We start from the raw sequence: 18,431 nt of genomic DNA on the forward strand, positions 1-18,431 counted from the left end.
CTTGTTTAGAGAGCCATAGTTTTGCTTCGGCATTTCATCTGACTTTTCATAAAATTTAATTAGAATATAAGAAAATTGCAATCTCTTAAAAGTGCACGAGCATGGTGAAGATATTGATTTTAACTTTATTCTGCAGATCTAACAGTCATGTTGCATTATCTGTGAAGAGGCTTTGGCAGTACTTGGTTAAACAGGAGGAAATCCAGGAAACCTTCATCAGAAATATTTTTACAAAGAAGCGATGCCTACATGAGGTTGGTATGGTGTACAAAATACATAAAATGTAACAAGTCAATACATGAGCTTTTACTTCTGTTATTTATCTGGCTTGTTTGCTTCCTAGAGCATGAGTGTATGATATATTTGGCTATGACACTAAATCTCTACAGGGTTTCATATTAAAAATCTTTTCTATTGTTCCTTTGAAAACAAAACTAATCAATCTTTGACTATAGACTGGTCAATAACACCACTTAGCTACAGTCAGCCTCGTTAAGATCACTATAAAAGCTGCCCCAAATGAATGACACACTTGAAAAATTTCAGACCAGTAACCTAATGCTGTGGTTTTGCCCAGCCAGCAATGAAGCATCACGACAGTCTCTTGCTCACTGCCCTCCATCCATCCCCACGCTCGTTAGGATGGTAGAGGCCCCAGCAAGATGGGAGGAAAAAGATAGCCAAGGTTGTTGTGGATTGAGACAAGGGCAGGGGGGGCTCACTGCCAATTACAGTTCCGGGCAAAACAGGCTCCAGTACTCGACTTAGAGAGGAAAGTAGGAAAGTTTATTCTAATACATCCAAGAAACAAAATGGAATAAAAGCAAAAAGGGAGTAGGATGATGAGAAAATTCCAACCAGCACTTTAAGATCTCCCTCCCTCATCCCTCCTTTCTTCCTAGACTCAACTCACTGCTCCAGGTATCTTTACCTCCTCCCCCTCTATGGCTCAGGGTGGGCAGGGAACAGGGGATATAGTCAGTCTCTCACAGATGGGCTCTGTTGCTTCTCTCTTCTCAGGTGAGGACAACTCCTCACGTTCTTCCCCTGCTCCGATACGGGGTCCCTCCCCTGCAACACAGTCCTTAACAAACTTATGTGGTGTTGGATCTGCCCAGCAGCTATGGCTTCTGCCAAATACAGGGTCCCTCACACGGGATGCAGGCTTCTGCCAAATACAGGGTCCCTCACATGGGATTCAGTCTTTAGTGAATACAACAGTTAGTATTTCTGTTCCTGATACCTTGTCCCAGTGCCTAGCTGGATTCCAGATTCAGTTAAATGTTTTAAAGTTGTGGTTCTGTAATGGACTTTTGAGCTCTTTTTCTCCTTCTTTAGTAGCTCTTTTTCTTGCATTTTCACCCTTACTTCAGATAATTCAAAAGAATGATGTGTTATAGAAAAAATAACAGAGTAGCAGAAACATAGGAGAAAGAAGCAAATCTGAACAAATTAAACATGCAGGAGAAAGTATTCAAGACTAGTAAAACTATGGCAGTAAAGAGTTCTGTATGAGCTAATCTTTCTTCTGTCACAACTGCAATGTTAGCTTGAGTATTTGTGGCTGTGATCACTACAGACTGTATTTAGAAGGAAGAGTATTCCTTTTGTCCTTTGAAGGTGCACTGTTTCTGATCATGTCTTATGTTCATGCAGCCATACTGATATACTGTATTAAAAGGTACTTTGGAATGTTTTTGCTGTACTTTATTTGTTTCCAAGTAGGATCACTGACAAGCTTACGTGGCATAGGTGCGTTGGCTTCATTTTATATTCTCATGTTAACTGGTGAAACGTCAGCAAAGATTACTTATTTTTCATGATATTTGGCTTTTGAGATGGAGAAGATGGTGTTGCAGTACAGAATAGATCAATCTGTGTCTTCTGAATATAGATTTCAGAATTTGGTAATTACTATTAATTACATAAAATATGTATGTTTATGTGCAAACAAACTGTTGTGTTTCAGTTGTTCTATGTTGGGGTAAACAACAAGGAATGAAGGATTTCCTTGATACTTTGTATGTTGTTTTATCTTTATTCTTTGTTCTGCGGTGGTTCTTTCCTTGGTGAAGTCATTAGAGGACCACAATGAAACCATGAAAAATTTGGGGATGGAGGAGCCAGTCATCAATAAGGTACACAGTATTAAAGCTTAAATTAATTACATCTAGAGTTTAGAATTTTGTTGTGTTCTGTTATATACTGTAATATATTTCTAAAAGAAATAAAGGTAGACAAGATTCCAGTAGAACGTTACATAGCATAAAGGCAAAGTAACTAAGATAATAAACTAAACATGAGCTACCAATGTGCCGTTGTGGCCAAGGCGGCCAATGGCATCCTGGGATGCATCAAGAAGAGTGTGGCCAGCAGGTCAAGGGAGGTTCTGCTACTCGTCTGTTCTGTCTTGCTGAGGCCTCATCTGGAGTCCTGTGTCCAGTTCTGGGCTCCTCAGCTCAAGAGGGACAGAGAACTTCTGGAGAGAGTCCAGCGCAGAGCCACCAAGATGATCAGGGAACTGGAACATCTTTCATACAAGGAAAGGCTGCGGGAACTGGGGCTGTTTAGTCTGGAGAAGACAAGACTGAGGGGGGATCTTATTAATATTTACAAATATCTAAAGGGTGGATGTCAGGATGTTGGGACATCCCTTTTTTCTATAGTAGCTAGTAACAGGACAAGAGGTCATGGGATGAAGCTGGAACATAAAAAGTTCCACTTAAATATAAGAAAAAACTGTTTCACTGTGAGGGTGAGGGAGCAGTGGAACAGGCTGCCCAGAGGGGTTGTGAAGTCTCCTTCCTTGGAGGTCTTCAGGGCCTGCTTGGATGTTTTCCTATGCAACCTGATCTAGGTGAACCTGCTTCTGCGGGGGATTGGACTAGATGATCTCTAAAGGTCCCTTCCAACCCCTACCATTCTATGATTCTATGAAAAAAAAAAAAAAGAAAAGATGATAATAAAAAGTTTGTGATACTGGAATGTGCAGGATGCCATATTTATTGTAGAAAATGGTGGATAGACACAATGACAGCATTGAAATTTGTTTTCTGTTCATGATCTTTTGTGCACCATCTTTTGGTCTATTTCATCAGTTTCAGTGATGAAGAGTGTTTGCTAAGAGCATGAAAAGATGAAACTTTTTTGAAAAAGAAACTTCAAGACTCAATTTTTAATTAGCAAGACTCTCAAGTGTCCATTTACCCTTACCAGTGTTCAGAATCCTTGAAAAATCTGAGAATGAGCACAGTACTGTGACAAATTCAGCTTACTGTGTTGTTGTGGTAATCTCAGCATGGCAGTGGGAATCTAGATTATGACACATAAACAAGTTTACTATAATTTCTACAGATTATATTTGAAAAAATGCGTGAGATTTCATAAAATCCAGTGTTTTGTCTCTGTACTTCTAGTAAAAAGCAATGTTGCATAGAAGTTTGCATTTAAATATGCTTTACTTTTTAAATACAGATAGAAACAGATTTGGGATACCCAGGAGGCAAGGCAAGAATAATCCATAAAGAGTCTGACATCATTACTGCTTTTGCAGTCAATAATGTGAGTATACAAGAGATAGGATATCTGTGTTGTATTTCCACCTGATAAACTGATGGCTATCCTATTGTGAATAGGTGAGATACCTTTTGCCAGCCACTCTGGTACCTCTTGAATTCTTAATGCTCCCTTCTCTGAAGTGCTTCACAATTATCTTTCCGTAATTAAACAGTTCTTCTACAAGTTGTCTTTTTTCATTGTGCAGTGGATTGAGGGAAGGGAGATATGCGCTATAATTTTTCTTTAAGCTTGTATGTAGGAGTATTTTTCCTTCTCTGTCAAAGATAGAGTTATCTTTTCTTATTATTAAACCTTAAGGAGAGGAAGGGAGCTGGATTGCAAGCAGGTGTATAGTTACCTCTTGTTTATCCTCTGAGCCAGAAGAAACTGGAACTGCTCGAGAGAGATGTAAAATACAGATAGTTTGTGATGCTATGCGAGATGCAAGTAAATTTTAAAAGGGAAATATCAAGTTTAGACAGTTGAGGTATATAGATTTGTAGACGTACGCATTTGAATTCTCTAAATTGAGTGTTTATGTTTTTGTGAACAGCTGTACTATAAGATGAGAAAATTTAAAAACTATTTCTTTGAAATTTCCTTTTGTATCTGCCTTTCTTTGTTACATTTTTCCAGGCGAATCGGAACTGCATTGCAATAGCATCGAGTCACGACATTCAAGAGTTGGATGTTTCTGCAATTTTAGCTACACAAATCTATACCTGGGTTGATGATGACATGGAAGTTGAAAATAAAGGGTATACTTTCTGTGTTTCTAATATCACAGCTTAACTGTGTATAAATCAGTGTTAACAAAGCACAGTATTTAATTTTGTTGTTCAGTATTGACGTAGTGTTGTTTCATTTGTAGGGCTGATGATTTCTTAGTTATACATGCTCGCGATGATCTGATAAATGTTCAGGGAACCACTCCTTATACTCATAGTAATCCCGGCACACCTATCAACATGCCTTGGCTTGGTAGTACACAAACTGGCAGAGGTGCATCTGTGGTAAGTCACTTGTCAAAGATTAGCCTTACGTACTTTTATGTGCTTCTCTCTGTCTGTTCCCTGTTGTTGGTTTTGTTTTACAATTGGCTTGTAAGTAAATGTAGCTTTTCTGCGTAATCAAGGAAAGCTGGATTTTTTTATAATCATCTGATCAATAGGTTAAAATACTGCACAGAATTTAAGGTACATCAAGTAAGCCAGCAAAGCTTTTAGTCAAGCCGTATAGGCTTTCTTTATTTAAGATTCATCGTTTAAATACACATAATGAGGTTTTGGGTAAGAAGCTGCACCTTAAGTTGTTCTTAAATGACTTGAAGCCAAGTGCTGTATCTAAAAGCGTATATTCAAGAGATTTCAGAATAAAAATTTGCAAAGATTTGGTAGAAATGTTTGTATGAAATGCCAAGGTAGCTTTTATTTTAAGAATAATCACAGAATCTTAAGGGTTGGAAGGAACCTCGAAAGATCATATAGTCCAACCTATCTGCCAGAGTAGGACCGCCTAGATATAGTTGGTCACACAGGAAGTTGCCCATGTGGGTTTTGAATGTCTCCAGAGAAGGAGACTCCACAACCCATCTGGGCAGCCTGTTCCAGTGCTTGATCACACAGTGAAGAAATTTTCCTTGTGTGTCTTTGGAACCTCTTATGTTCCACATGTACCTGTTGCCCCTTTTCCTGTCATTGAGAAGAGCCTGGCTCTATCCTCCTGACACCCACCCTTTGTAAACATTAATGAAGTATAATCTGAAGTTACATTCTCAGTTCCAGGCTATTCCAGTTTGTGGTAAAAGTAAATACTAACTTCTTCTCTAATACAAAGTATTATTGTAGTGCACTGTACATTAGTATGAGCCTGTGTTGTAGAAATGACAGTGAATGAACTCCTAAGGCAGATTTCACTGACAGGAGAGAGGCTGCAAATAAACTGAATTAAACTCTGGAAACTGAGCAACTGAAACTTGTGAAAAATAGGAATTCCTGGTTTTATAAGGCAAATGATGAAGGCAGAGGTTCATATATAGGACCAACTACAAACGTCATGTGTATTTTGAACTACACATCATGCTGATGTATGACTGTTTATCTCCAAAGCTGTTGTCAGCTCCATCTTTGAAGTGATCTGTGTGCAGTTTTGCCATAACTCTACTTAATAGCATCATTTTAGCGGAGATAATAAATTTTACTGTTTGTTATTTCTGAAATAGAGTGATGGACAACCAGTAAAGTATGACTACATTAACATGAGCAAATTGATCTTACTTATCATGGAGTTGACACCTGTACAAGGGTAGCTTTTACTTGCAGAAGTAGGTTCTGTATCTGCATAGGTCCTGAGCAAAAAGCAATTAGCTTGGATTTAACTCAGACCAACTGATAATTCTAGTCTGGCCATTGATATACTTACCTTTGTTCCCATGCAGTGTAGATGCTTTCTGGTAATGCATATCTGATCATTAGTTCGCTGTCAAAATGAGGCCTCTTCTGCAAGTGTTCTTTGAATGCCACTTTCTCCTCTCGTTTCTATATGTATATATACACATGTATAGAATTTATGTTTCTATATTATTCAAGAAAGCAGTTATATAATATGTTGATGTAAACTGTTCGTACATAACTTTCTATTTTATATGAAGCAAAACTTTCTTACTTAAAGCTATATGTCTATGCTTGTGCTGAATGTCTTTACTGTTAAACTTTGGACCTACATTTTGTTCGGCATACTGTTTGACTGTGGCAGAGAACCAATCACAGAATACATGGACACCTGCCCACTAGGGAGGAAAGACAAAAAGGTACTGAATGAAGGACAAAGTAAATTAAGGGAAGGTATAGGGATTCTTGGAAGAAAATAGTGTTGCTGTGGGAGGATTCAAATCTGGAGGAAAACCAGCTTCACTAGAATCCTTCTGTTGCTGTTGTTCGTTAACTTTGTTCCTTCAGATACTGGTGTTGATCCTTGTCATCTTTGCTTTTCCATAATTTGCATCTTGTTTAGTAGATACATTCCATTGGGTTTTTTTTCGTTGCTGCCTTTTCAGTCTTGTTGTCTTTGCTTCACTTCTGTCAACAATGGTATCTACTGAAATTAGGATACTCAGATGGTCAGTGTTTTATTAGCTCTTAAGGTTTTTTCTGTCACTCTTCTTCACTGTTTCCTGTTACACAGTTCATACAAGGTAAGTGAGGAAGCTCACCACCAGATCCACCAGTACATTGTGTTTACTCAGTTCCTATAGGAGGCAGGAAACTCTTAAGAGTTTTGAAAAAATAGGCTCTACTGTCAGCTTTGAAACTAAGCTACAATGGCTTGTCTTCCAAGCTGCTTTGACACCAGTACTCACTAGTTGAATGGGTTGGATTTTAAGTTTTTTTGGTTCTTCAGTCTTACTGTACTTTGAGCCCCAAGCACCCGTCTCTCCAATAAAACTATTAGATTCTAGCCGTAAGATACTGTTAAGAGGAAACTGAGGGCTAGCAGTATCAAATGTCAGTTACATTGATAATACAAGTATTTGCATTTGACAGTGACACTTGGGCTTCTGAATCAGAGACTCTGCACCAGAGATTTATATTAGCATAATATTTTAAAGGCACATTTTTGTAAGCTTGCATTTTTCCAAGGCATAATGCAGTAGGAGTTAGGAGATCATACTGCATGCTTGTCTGTTGAATGAAGGAAGAGGGTTTCCATTGGCTTCTATGTAAAAGTTAGGAGCTGTAAAACTCAACACTGTCTTTCTTTTTGGTGAAGAAAATGAAAATGGGTAGTTGTTCTTTGACTTACATGTAGAGATAAATTGTAAATTTAGAGAACAAAGTATTGCAATTATTTACTGATTGATATACACTAATATTTGAAGAATAGAAGCTTCTGTTGTTCTAAATCTTATAATGCATATATTCTTTTTTCACTAATGTTTTGCCAAAATAATGAGCATTTTTCCTTTGCCATTTAACGTATTTACAGAAAAAAAAAAAGAAAAAATATATATATTCAAAGATCTTAATTTTTGTCTTTAGGAAAGTGTTTTGAAAGAAACCTGGGTATCTGATAGGCATAAGGTTTTCTCTTAGAGCTTTGAGAATTGTAAGATGTAAATCTGCTTCCAAAATGTAATAAAAATCATTGCAATTATTCCCCAAATCCATACCCTGGGAAGTTTTATCAATAAATAAATTCCTTCCCTTCCAAGTGTTTTTTCTCCTTTTTGTATGCAAACTGAAAATTCGGACAATGTTGCTATTTTACTTTTTAGATAATATTGAGTAATATGAAGCAAGTAAAAAATTGGCATTCATACCTGTTTCCAGTTGACAACCTGATATGATTGGAGGCCAGGGTAGAATAGCATACATAAAATATGTGATTCACTGTCTACTGTTTAAGTGACAAAGCAGTGGCAAAATACTGTAGAAAATTATAGCAACTGAAAGTCATAGTTGAACACAATCTTAAAGGTGTTTTCCAGCCTAAAGTATTCTAGGAAAGTAGTTCAGTGATAGCTTGCTACTAATCTGCAGTAAGTGGTAAGCTGCAGTGTTGAAAATGAGTGCTCTGGAAATAAAATTTTGTTTGTGTTGTCAATTAAATTTAACACCTGGCACAAATATAAACCTATGCCACCTTCTGTCTAAGATGTTCAGGTAAATAATCCATGCATGAGTAGACTGAGTACAACAGTTTTCTTGGGAAAGACAGTCCTTCAAGTAGCCAGATGCTTTTGAGGCAAACTAACAGGAAATAAAAGAATGGAAACTTAATTTTGTTGTATGTTAACAGAAAGGAAAGAAAGGAAGGTGCATGCAAGGAAAATACAGATGTGTTTCCCTGATAAAGAATACCTACTGTTTCTTTCTTATTGTGGGTTGGACTTAGGATTTAATTAGATGAGGCTTTTAACTTAATTGTCTAATATCTTCAGTCCTCTTCATATATTGGACACTTCCCAATTGGGACTTACTCAACCAAGAAAACCAGCATTCTTGGTGATGCACCTTGGTCAAGGCGAAGTTTGTAATTCAGGAACAAAAGGACTATTCAAAATCCGTCAGATTAGAGTCAGCAAAATTATAAATGCTTTTGAAGAATTTTTTTATTTATCAGTTGCTAGGTATAACAATATTTCTTGATGGCCACACATCATCACTTTTCAGTTAATAAATTAATTAGACTTGAAAATAATTATATTCTTTCCTATTTTTTATTTCTGTTAAAAGTTTGTTTACCTCTTTCTTTACATGCTTCTGCCCTCTCTTGCTTATCTTACAATATTCAGGAATATTCCAATAAATTTAATGGAATCAGAAAGGAATTATCAAGAAAAGAGGTAAGACAGCAGTCTGAGGAGTGTTTATATTTGGATCCATAAATCTCTGAAGCAAAAAGCTAATACTTACCTAGATGTATAAAGCTGCAAAAGTGTTAACATCTACACTAGTCTTGGAAGAAACTGACTTCTCTCTGAATTTCTAAACTTGGTACTTGCTTTCAGTAGGAATTTTGATATGAAACAATGCTATGCAATCACTAATTATTCAAATTTAGTAATATTGTTTACCTATTTTCTCTTTTTTGGATATTGATCAGATGCTCAAGAAGGCTATTAATAATGTCAGGAGAATGGCTTCTCATCCAACATTGCCATACTGTAAGTTCATTTTTATTAAAAAAACTTAACAAAATATTGTATATTTACTTATTAGCCCTGTTTTTAAGTATGCTGCTATTTTGTACTAGCATCTATTAGGTGTTTTAAATGTTGCTTATAAAGCCTTCTTTTACTGAAACTATGTTTCGTTTAAAAAAAGATATAGTCAAGGATACAGAATGATTTGTGGAAACAGTGATATTTTTCATAGCACAAAGTACTGTATTTCTGTTTTATTTGTGACGTGAATGAAATATAGTAGGAAAAAGATACACTTGTTTCTTTAAGTAGCTTCATATTTCAGTAATATCTAAATATAGTTCTTAAACAATGAGTAAGTATAGTTCAGTAAGGTTTGAATAATGTGGATTTAAGTTTCAGCAGTACTCACTGTGCTACACTAAGACAGGTGCTGTGTTGTGGAACTAGTAATTTTTAGGGTGTTGTGAGATTTCTTAAAATTTTGGAAGCAACATTCCTGATCACCTGCTTCAACACCTTGAAAAGTCACGTAAATATTTTCTGTTGCAGACCTGACAGGTGCTCAAGATGGTAGTGTAAGAATGTTTGAATGGGGCCATGCACAGCAAATCACATGTTTTCGGTCTGGTGGCAACTCAAGGGTAACTCGAATGCGATTCAATTACCAAGGAAATAAGGTAACTGACAGAATGCTTTTGTACTTAGTTTCTTCTTTCCCATCCTCCTTGCTCACTGCCCTCCCCACCCACCTCCCCCTCCAATATAATAGTAATTTAGTAAAAATATCACATTCTTCAAATTTGAAGTCGTTTATTTGAATAGTGGATAATTTCGCTGTAATGCATACATATGTATTTACAATTAATACACCTTTTTTCCAGTTTGGAATTGTTGATGCTGATGGGTACATAAGTTTGTATCAAACAAATTGGAAATGTTGCCCAATTACTGGAACTTCACCGAAACCATATTTGGTAAGCTGAAAACTAAATTTTCTTCCAAAAGTTTGTGTTGTGCTCTCTTATTTCCTTCTCCCTTTAGAATAGCTAGGAGAGGATAGAAATTGTGCTACTGATTAGTATTAATCAAGATCCTGTGATTTGTAAGACAGACAAGTTCTTATCCATATTTAGTGAGTTGGAGAGTAGGAAATGCGATGTTAAGTCTGCAATAGCTTTAATATCATTTGAGACTTGTCAACAACTGTCAGTTGTTAATTAGTTGTCCATATTACAGGACTGGAAAGTATACTTCCATGACAAATTAAGAGCATCAGAAGGCATGCACATACTTTTATATTCTTTGTTCTTCAGATTGTTTTTGAGACAGCTTGCCTTCTCAAGAAAGTTGAAGATTTCATGCTTACACAAGATTTGTTTATTTTTTAATGAATAATTTCATAAATAATTTTTTCAGATGTGGCAGTGTCATAACAAAACAGCCAATGACTTTGTTTTCATCAGTTCATCATCTTTGTTAGCTACAGCAGGATTATCTTCTGACAACAGGTAAGAACTACTGTGATAATGCATGCAAATGAAGTGGTACCATGTTTTCTCTCCTTCCCTCTTCTTATTGATTCTTCTTAAGCAGATGAAGAGCAACATGTGTATTTATGTTCTCTTTTTTTTTCTTTGTGGGAGGGGAGAGAGGAAATGTTCGCAGCTAAATTCCAGGTGCCTATTAAAAGAGATTCCCTAGGGAACCACAAACCTTCTCTTCATGTTCCAAATGACAGGGGAAGTGGAGAGGGAGGTGAGCTTTTTTCCGTAGTATCGAGTGATGGTTGCGTGGGAATAGCTCAAAGCTGCACGAGGGGACATTCACCACTGAACATCAGGAAACATTTCTTTAACAAGAGGATGGTCAAACACTGGAAGAGGCTTCCTAGAGAGGTGGTCAACGCCCCAAGCCTGTCAGGGTTTAAGAGGCATTTGGACAGTGCGCTTAATGACATGCTTTAACTTTTGGTCAGCTCTGAAGTGGTCAGGCAGTTGGACTAAGTGATCATTGTAAGTCCCTTCCAACAGAAATACTCTGTTCTATTTTATTCATATGAGCCTGTCTTAAAGTATTTTTATAGATATGGGGAGTTGTATTTACATCTTCATTTCACTCTTATTTTCTTATAACAAAATTTTTCTTATAACAAAAGCTGCAAATGTCCAGGTGAATTCAGCTACGAAAGATTGTAATGTCAGTTATAAGTCCTTTTTGACAATAACCAGTTGTAGAATGGTTGTGTAGTATACATTTTAACTATGAAAGTAATTTAGGTTCTGCTCAAAAATAATCACTTAAAGTCTGGTTACAAGGCTTTTATGCCTGAAACAATCTTTTTAATGTTCAGACGGCTTTTCAGTTGTTCAGTATACTTTACAACATTTGTCAGTGAATAAAATCATGTGTTTTTCTACAGAAATATTTGTCTTTGGGATACTTTGGTTTCACCTACAAATAGCTTGGTGCATGGTAAGTAAAATACAACCACCAAAATACTTGATCACGGTAAAAAGTGTATATATATATGTGTGTCTGTCTTTTTGGGAAAGTTGTGGAAAGTAGTTTTAATATGAGCTGTAGAACACTTTACATTGTCTTGTGCAAGTGCACCAGCAGGAATTTAAAACTAGGTTCTTGTGAAATGATTTAGTGCTATCTATAAATGATTGGTTTAATGGACATGAGCACCTTCCTTTGCATACCTTGTATGTTTGCACCACAAGTGCAACCCCTGACATCCATCTGTAATTTCTGTTCCTTTTAAAGATTTGGAGCAACTCCTACTTGTAGTGACTAACATGTTGAGAAGACATTAACTATAACACTCTCAAACCTATGACTTTTAGCACAGTTACGAGATGCATATTTGCAGGACACGCATACACATCCTTCAAGGTTCCTGTGTCTGTACCCATAAATCAGAGAGGCTCCACTAGAAATTTATCAATTATGTGTTAGACCAAATAATGGTACTATAAAGACAGCATTGGTTGCTTGCAGATATATTATGTGTTTGGAGAATATGATAGGATATGCTTTTTATGAGCTGTAAAGTGTTTCATTGAGTTTTTTTAAAAACCTGCCTTCAAGAGAAGCTATGGTTATTAAATGATTCTCTGAATGTATGTATATGAGTAGTGAATACACCTAATTTTCTAGAAAACATTCCTTTTTTTTTAATGAATGTCTTGACCAAGCAGATGTACAAATAAAATCTCAAAATTATATAGTAATTTTCAGAGTTGAACTGGAAGATGAACTTAACTGCTACATTTGTGAAGTAATGCATTTTTACTTTCAAAGATGGGCTAGTTCCATATCTTTATTTATTCTATGTATTAATGCCAAAAACAGTGGAATGTTTTAAATTATTTATCTCTGTGCAGTTATGGTTATCCACATTGCAAAAATGCTTTAGGAGAATTGTTCCTGTTAATATGCTTATGAGATGTAATAAATATTTAGCAGAGTTTCATTAGTTTTATTACTTAATATTTTGTTGCAGTGGAAAAGAAATACATTGCAATGTCTGAAATACAGAATTAGTCTCAGAGACCTGAGTTGTGAACTCCTTGTAATTGAGGTGTGGTGAATACTTAAATATATGTGTGAGACGTGGAATTTCTAAACATAAATTTAGAGAACCCTTTTGTGGTAGTTTGACCCTGGCTGGATGCCAGGTGCCCACCACACTGCTCTATCACTCACCTCCTCAGCAAGCCAGGGAATGGGAGAAAATGAGTCTTGTGGGTTGAGATAAAAGCAATTTAATAAAGAAGCAGCAAAGCCACGCATGCGAGAAGCGAAGCAAAAGCAAAACTGTTACTCTCTGCTTCCCATCAGCAGCGATGTCCGGCCACCTCCTGAGAAGCAGGGCTTCAGTATGCGTAACAGTTGCTTTTGGAAGGCCAGAAATGAATCTCGCCCTCCCTTCCTGCTCCTCTCCTCCAGTTTATATTACTGAGCTGACATCATATGGTGTGGAATATCTCCTTGGTCAGCTGTTCTGGCCATGGTCCCTCCCAAGATTGTGCCCACCTACAGCTATTGGTGAAGGTGAGGGAAGGAATGCTGGAGGGACAGCCCTGATGCTGTGCGAGCAGTAGCCATAATATTGATACCAACAGTAAGCACAGAGCTGCAAGAGCTGCTGTGGAAAATCACTACTATCCCAGACCCACTGCACCTTTGAAATACAAGTACAATGTACTGTGCACCATGTATTAAGATCCATAGTGTCTAGTCTCAGACATACTGAACTTTGTTCTGGTAATTGTAATCTTTCTACACTTCCTCCACTCATTTGGAGGAGCAGATATATCCAAAGAGATACGAAAAATAGCAAATGAAAACTAGAATAGCCAGTGGAATCTTAAAAATATTTCAGCAAGTAATTCAGGAGGATGTTTCCTATGGGAAACATATACCTTAAAGTGACAAGCATTAGAGAATTGGAAAAGGCTCTGTTTCTGTTCAAGTCTTAATAGTGTATATTACACAGGGACAGGAAAAAAAGGTTATAAATTTACTTACACACAGATGATTACTGCTTAATTTGAGAGTACTGCAATTTCAGGATGTCTGATGTGAACCTGACCTGACATGTATATGGTACTGCAAAAAGTGGGCTGTTTGTGGTAAATTGGATTACAGCATCAAAGTCATTGTTCCTACTGTCTTGAACCATTTGAGGTTCATGGAAAATTAAAGTTAGTACTTTGAAATTGAAGTTAGTACTGTATGTTTATTTAAATTACTTTTGCTTTGGCTTTCAGCTTTTGCCTGTCATGATAGTGGAGCAACTGTGTTAGCATATGCTCCAAAACATCAGCTGTTAATATCTGGAGGCAGAAAAGGCTTTACATGTATAATTGATCTGCACCAAAAACAGCAGCAACAGTTACTCCAGAGTCATGATTCTCCAGTCAAAGCAATTGCTGTTGATCCTACAGAGGAGTATTTTGTCACAGGATCTGCCGAAGGCAACATAAAGGTATTAATGAGAGGAAGGGGCTAGAGATGAAGGTGGCATAAATTCAAAGACTATGGTGCATTAAGTGTGGAATTATGTTCTGCATTTGTTCTAAACCATGACTTTAATGTTTACTAATTTACGTTATGAAATGTTAGTCTTACCTTGCATTCGTCCTTTCAGTTAGTCTTACCTTACGTATATATTCCTTATTATAGAATTCTATGACTGTCATTACAGCTTGCTACATATCTTCTATTTTAGAGATATTGTCAGAAAAATTAATGCTAAATGTAGTCCAGTTTCACTGTAACTCATTACTGGTAAATGTTAAGATTGTGGTAATTATCCTTGTAAGAGATTGATGTTTTTATGCTTTTTCAGGTATGGAGTCTCTCTACATTTAATCTTCTTCAGACTTTCATCAATGAACATACCCGGCAGTCTCTCTTCAGAAACATTGGGACAGGAGTCATGCAAATTGAGACAGGACCAGCAAATCACATATTCTCCTGTGGTGCTGATGGAACAGTAAAGATGAGAATCTTGCCCGATAGATTCAGCTCTTTAGATGATGTGTTAAAAAATGATGTGAAATTTATGATCTAATTTTTTTTCTCAAAACTATATAACATTCCCATGGTTTTTTTTTTTTTTTTCTGCAACTAGCCAACAAAGCAGATACACAATGATAACTTGTGCCACAAAGATGCTTTTGCTTTTTCTTCTCCTTGTATTTATTAGCTGGAGCTTTTATTCCCTAATGCACTGATGCCCTAAAGATTAATAAGGTCCTTCAGATTTTGATCGCTGCCTAAAACAAAAGCTATACATGACCCTGAATTATATACTTAAAATATTTTAAGTTGTTGCTGAAGTGTTTTACTCTTCTTTTGAGGTGGTTAGACTCACGCCTGGAGTGTACCATCTAGGCATGGCCTCTGCTTATATTCAGCGTCTAGACCCCTTCTAAAAGCAGATATGTCCAGGTGGAAACATTAGAAAATGTTACTCTTCCATTGTGGCAACTATAACTGCCTCTCTTCTCAACTCATTGAGTCAGCCCGTGATAAAAATTTTATACCTGTTTGTAGAAGAGAAACGAAGCCTGTACGAGTAGATATTCCTGGCTGTGTGCAAGCATTCATATAACGAGCCTCTGTCTCTCTCCATTCCTGGAACCCAGGCTATTTACCTCTCTAACTTGCCTGATCTCCTTCCTCTGATCTAGGATATGAGAAACTGAAGGATGTTCTGTAACTTGTCTTCTGTTCTATAGCCTGAATCACTGCCATCAGGATGGCAGGCTTACCTTTTAAAAAGAAATATATTTTTAACCCTGAACACTCCCTTTACAGAAATATGTAAATATTAATGGACATCTTCCTAGTAAAATAGTCAAGATTATGTGTGAAGCTTTAGTCTTGATCAAAAAGTTACAAGAAGATAACTGTGTTAGGATATGGCACTAGAATTTCTTCAAAGACTTATTTATTTATATGTCTGTAGAAGAAAAAAAACCCCTAATTTATTTTTACATTTTTTCCAGTAGGACTTTTATTTAGCCCAAAGATATTTAGTTCATTCTTAGCACTTAAGTTCTTGTCTGCTTTTCCTAAGTACCTTTAAAAGAAGAAAAAGAAAAAAGTTCAGCAGTGAAGTACTTTACTTCTGTCCGACTTTGTAATGTGTGTTTACATCTGGAGTAAACTGAAAGAAAAGATTTTGAAAAGGTTTTGTGGGGATTTTTTTTGCCAAAATATTAAACTGTGTAACTTAAATGTCTGACCAAATCATTAATGCACAAAGCCTATAAATTTTTTTCATTCAGATAAAAAACTGTCTCTATAAGTACTTTGGTTTACTTCTCCTGACTTGAAAGTTTAACAAAGGTTTAATTTGTAAATTAGATGTGAGGCTGGATTACTTGAATGCCAACAGTGTACTTTTTGCTAAAAGATATTTTGTGAAATATAGCACCAAGATATTAACTGTAAAATAAACTTGACAAATTAGGAACTATGGGGATAAATAAAGCATAGCAGAAATGAAGGGCTTGTAAAACAAACTTTGTAACATTCTCAGGATATCTTTATCTTAAGAATATAAAATTGTTTTAAAAGATTTTGTAAAATGTATTAAGGTCATTTTAAATGTATGTTTTGCAAGCTGCAGAGCAAACACTATGAAGGTTTTTATGCACATAACCTGATTTTTCAAATTGTGCAATAAAAAGAATGTGAATATTTTGCCATGAAGAATTATGTGACAGCATTTCAAACTGGCACAGCTGTTCAGTGATTCAAGTGTAATTGTTCTTGCACAACATTTATAGATTGAAATAAAAATTGAAATCTAAACAGTTTAAGTACAGTGATGGACCAGAAAACTGACTGACTAAAAGTGACACCACCTCCCAAAAAAGACTTGCCCAAAGCATATGTCACATCTGCTCAGTGGCTGAGTTTCTAATATTACTCGTATGGAAGAAGGAAAACACTGGTGTTAACGGTAGCAGAGTCCTGCAGAGTCATCTGAAACCCTGACTTTGTAGCCACTTAGATACATGCGTTAGTTTTATGCACCCACTGAACTAACCAAGTTACAATCAGAAAAGGAAAACATGCAAAAGTCATGGCAACATTATATAATGATGTCCTTGATGATTTTGTCCTTAAATATTTGTATCTCATTAGCCCTAACATTTCAAGCTCAGTTTATTGTACTAGTGATCACAGAAAGCTGTCTTATCATTTGTGAACTGAGCAGGTTTTACTTGCAGTTTGCCAAGACATATGATGTTGTCATTTTTCTAAGTAGAGCTGCACTAAGAATAATCTTGGCAAAATTACGCTTATATCAGAAAAGTACTGATTGTGTGCAGGCATTTTCACTAATGTTTGTAGTTACCATAAGCTATTCTCAAAGATAAATTCTGTAAAATCACTATGTATTTGCCACACCTTCATAATCTTCCCAATAAATCATGCAGAAACTCAACCTTTAGAATCCCATGTTGCTGCTACTTCATTTACGAAACAATTGTTTGCTTGTGTAATGTTCAGTGATGTTTAACAGTTATTGTAAGTCAGATTATTCACTAGCTTGCTTGTAATGATGGAATCAAAAAGAGTTAACTTCTGATGTATCTGAAACTTTTAAAGGGACACTCTCAACTTCAAATGTTGTCTTTGGGGAAGAACTGAACTGAAAACTCTTCCAGCTGTTGCTCTTAACAACTTTTTTGTCCTCCAGCAATTAATGCTTTGTGTTTCTATGCAGGTTACTCAAACAGAAGGGTACGTCCAGGTAGCTACCTGGGGTTCTGTGCTTGAAGGAGCCATGTGCACAAATTGAACTTAAAATTTGCGTTTACCTGTGCTTAATTGACAATAACTCTATAACTTATAGTTGATAATGTCCCTTTTAAAATATAGGCTAGCAGTTGTCGCTTGTGTTTAATCTGTGTAGCAATACATAATGCAATCAGAGTGTGTCATTGTTGTGCTGCTAACTGATTCAGTTACCTCAAACAGACTTATGTTCCAAATTCTTCACTATTACTTCACTGACTTGTGAGAGTTAAAACTGGCCATCTGGGTACTTAAACTGGCTTGCTGTGTGACTTTTAACTGGAAAATTCTCAGCTGACAGCTGATGTTGCAGGATGTCTATGGGGAAAGACGGGAGTGGAATCGACACAGATTTTGTACCACACAGCTGTGGCACAAGGTAAGCTTAGAGATGTTCTGCTTCATTTTAGGAACTGTGCTATTAATTATAGGAAGTAAAACTGTGGAGATATGCTACGTTAGGTACCACTCCCTTCCTCTTAAGAGCACCTAGTGTTAGATTCGTTACAGTAGATACGAAAAAAAGCAGCGATGGTTAAAAAGAAATAAACTTGGAGACTATATATTCTCCAAGGTAATTTTTTCAAATGTTTATTTTTAGTAACAATAGCAAAACCAGCTCTAATGGCAGGTTCAGCACACTGATCAAAAACTACTTTCTATAAAATAAACATGTTGATTTACCAGGTTTCTTGGTGTTTCTTATTGCTCCCCACTTCTAAGTGCTAAAGTCTGCATAGTTTTGATGGTCCTTTTCTGTCTTCATTTTTTTTAAATGGCTTTGCTTTTCATGCCTTAGCTTTCCTTGTATAAGTTTTTTGATGTTTGAGCATTTTTGTGTGGTTTAGTTTGTTGGTGCATTGCTGCTTGTTTAAATTCAGTGCATAACTCTCCATTA

General features: G+C 36.3%; 1 protein-coding gene across 7 annotated transcripts in view; it reads left to right on the forward strand.

Annotated features, from left to right (window-relative positions):
* The window catches only part of DMXL1 (Dmx like 1), an 85,964-nt gene extending 68,772 nt beyond the window's left edge, over positions 1 to 17,192 (forward strand). For all 7 annotated transcript variants that reach the window (XM_062018979.1, XM_062018980.1, XM_062018983.1 and 4 more), the window contains 12 exons: positions 137 to 254; positions 2,076 to 2,138; positions 3,475 to 3,561; positions 4,195 to 4,316; positions 4,430 to 4,571; positions 9,163 to 9,223; positions 9,755 to 9,882; positions 10,087 to 10,179; positions 10,622 to 10,713; positions 11,625 to 11,677; positions 13,984 to 14,201; positions 14,565 to 17,192. In XM_062018979.1, the coding sequence (XP_061874963.1) occupies positions 137 to 254; positions 2,076 to 2,138; positions 3,475 to 3,561; positions 4,195 to 4,316; positions 4,430 to 4,571; positions 9,163 to 9,223; positions 9,755 to 9,882; positions 10,087 to 10,179; positions 10,622 to 10,713; positions 11,625 to 11,677; positions 13,984 to 14,201; positions 14,565 to 14,789 (1,402 nt within the window). In that variant the 3' untranslated portion in view covers positions 14,790 to 17,192. The remainder of the gene's footprint in view (positions 1 to 136; positions 255 to 2,075; positions 2,139 to 3,474; positions 3,562 to 4,194; positions 4,317 to 4,429; positions 4,572 to 9,162; positions 9,224 to 9,754; positions 9,883 to 10,086; positions 10,180 to 10,621; positions 10,714 to 11,624; positions 11,678 to 13,983; positions 14,202 to 14,564) is intronic.
* Positions 17,193 to 18,431: the final 1,239 nt, after the last annotated feature.

Source organism: Colius striatus, chromosome Z, assembly GCF_028858725.1.
Source record: "Colius striatus isolate bColStr4 chromosome Z, bColStr4.1.hap1, whole genome shotgun sequence".
Lineage (NCBI taxonomy): Eukaryota > Metazoa > Chordata > Aves > Coliiformes > Coliidae > Colius > Colius striatus.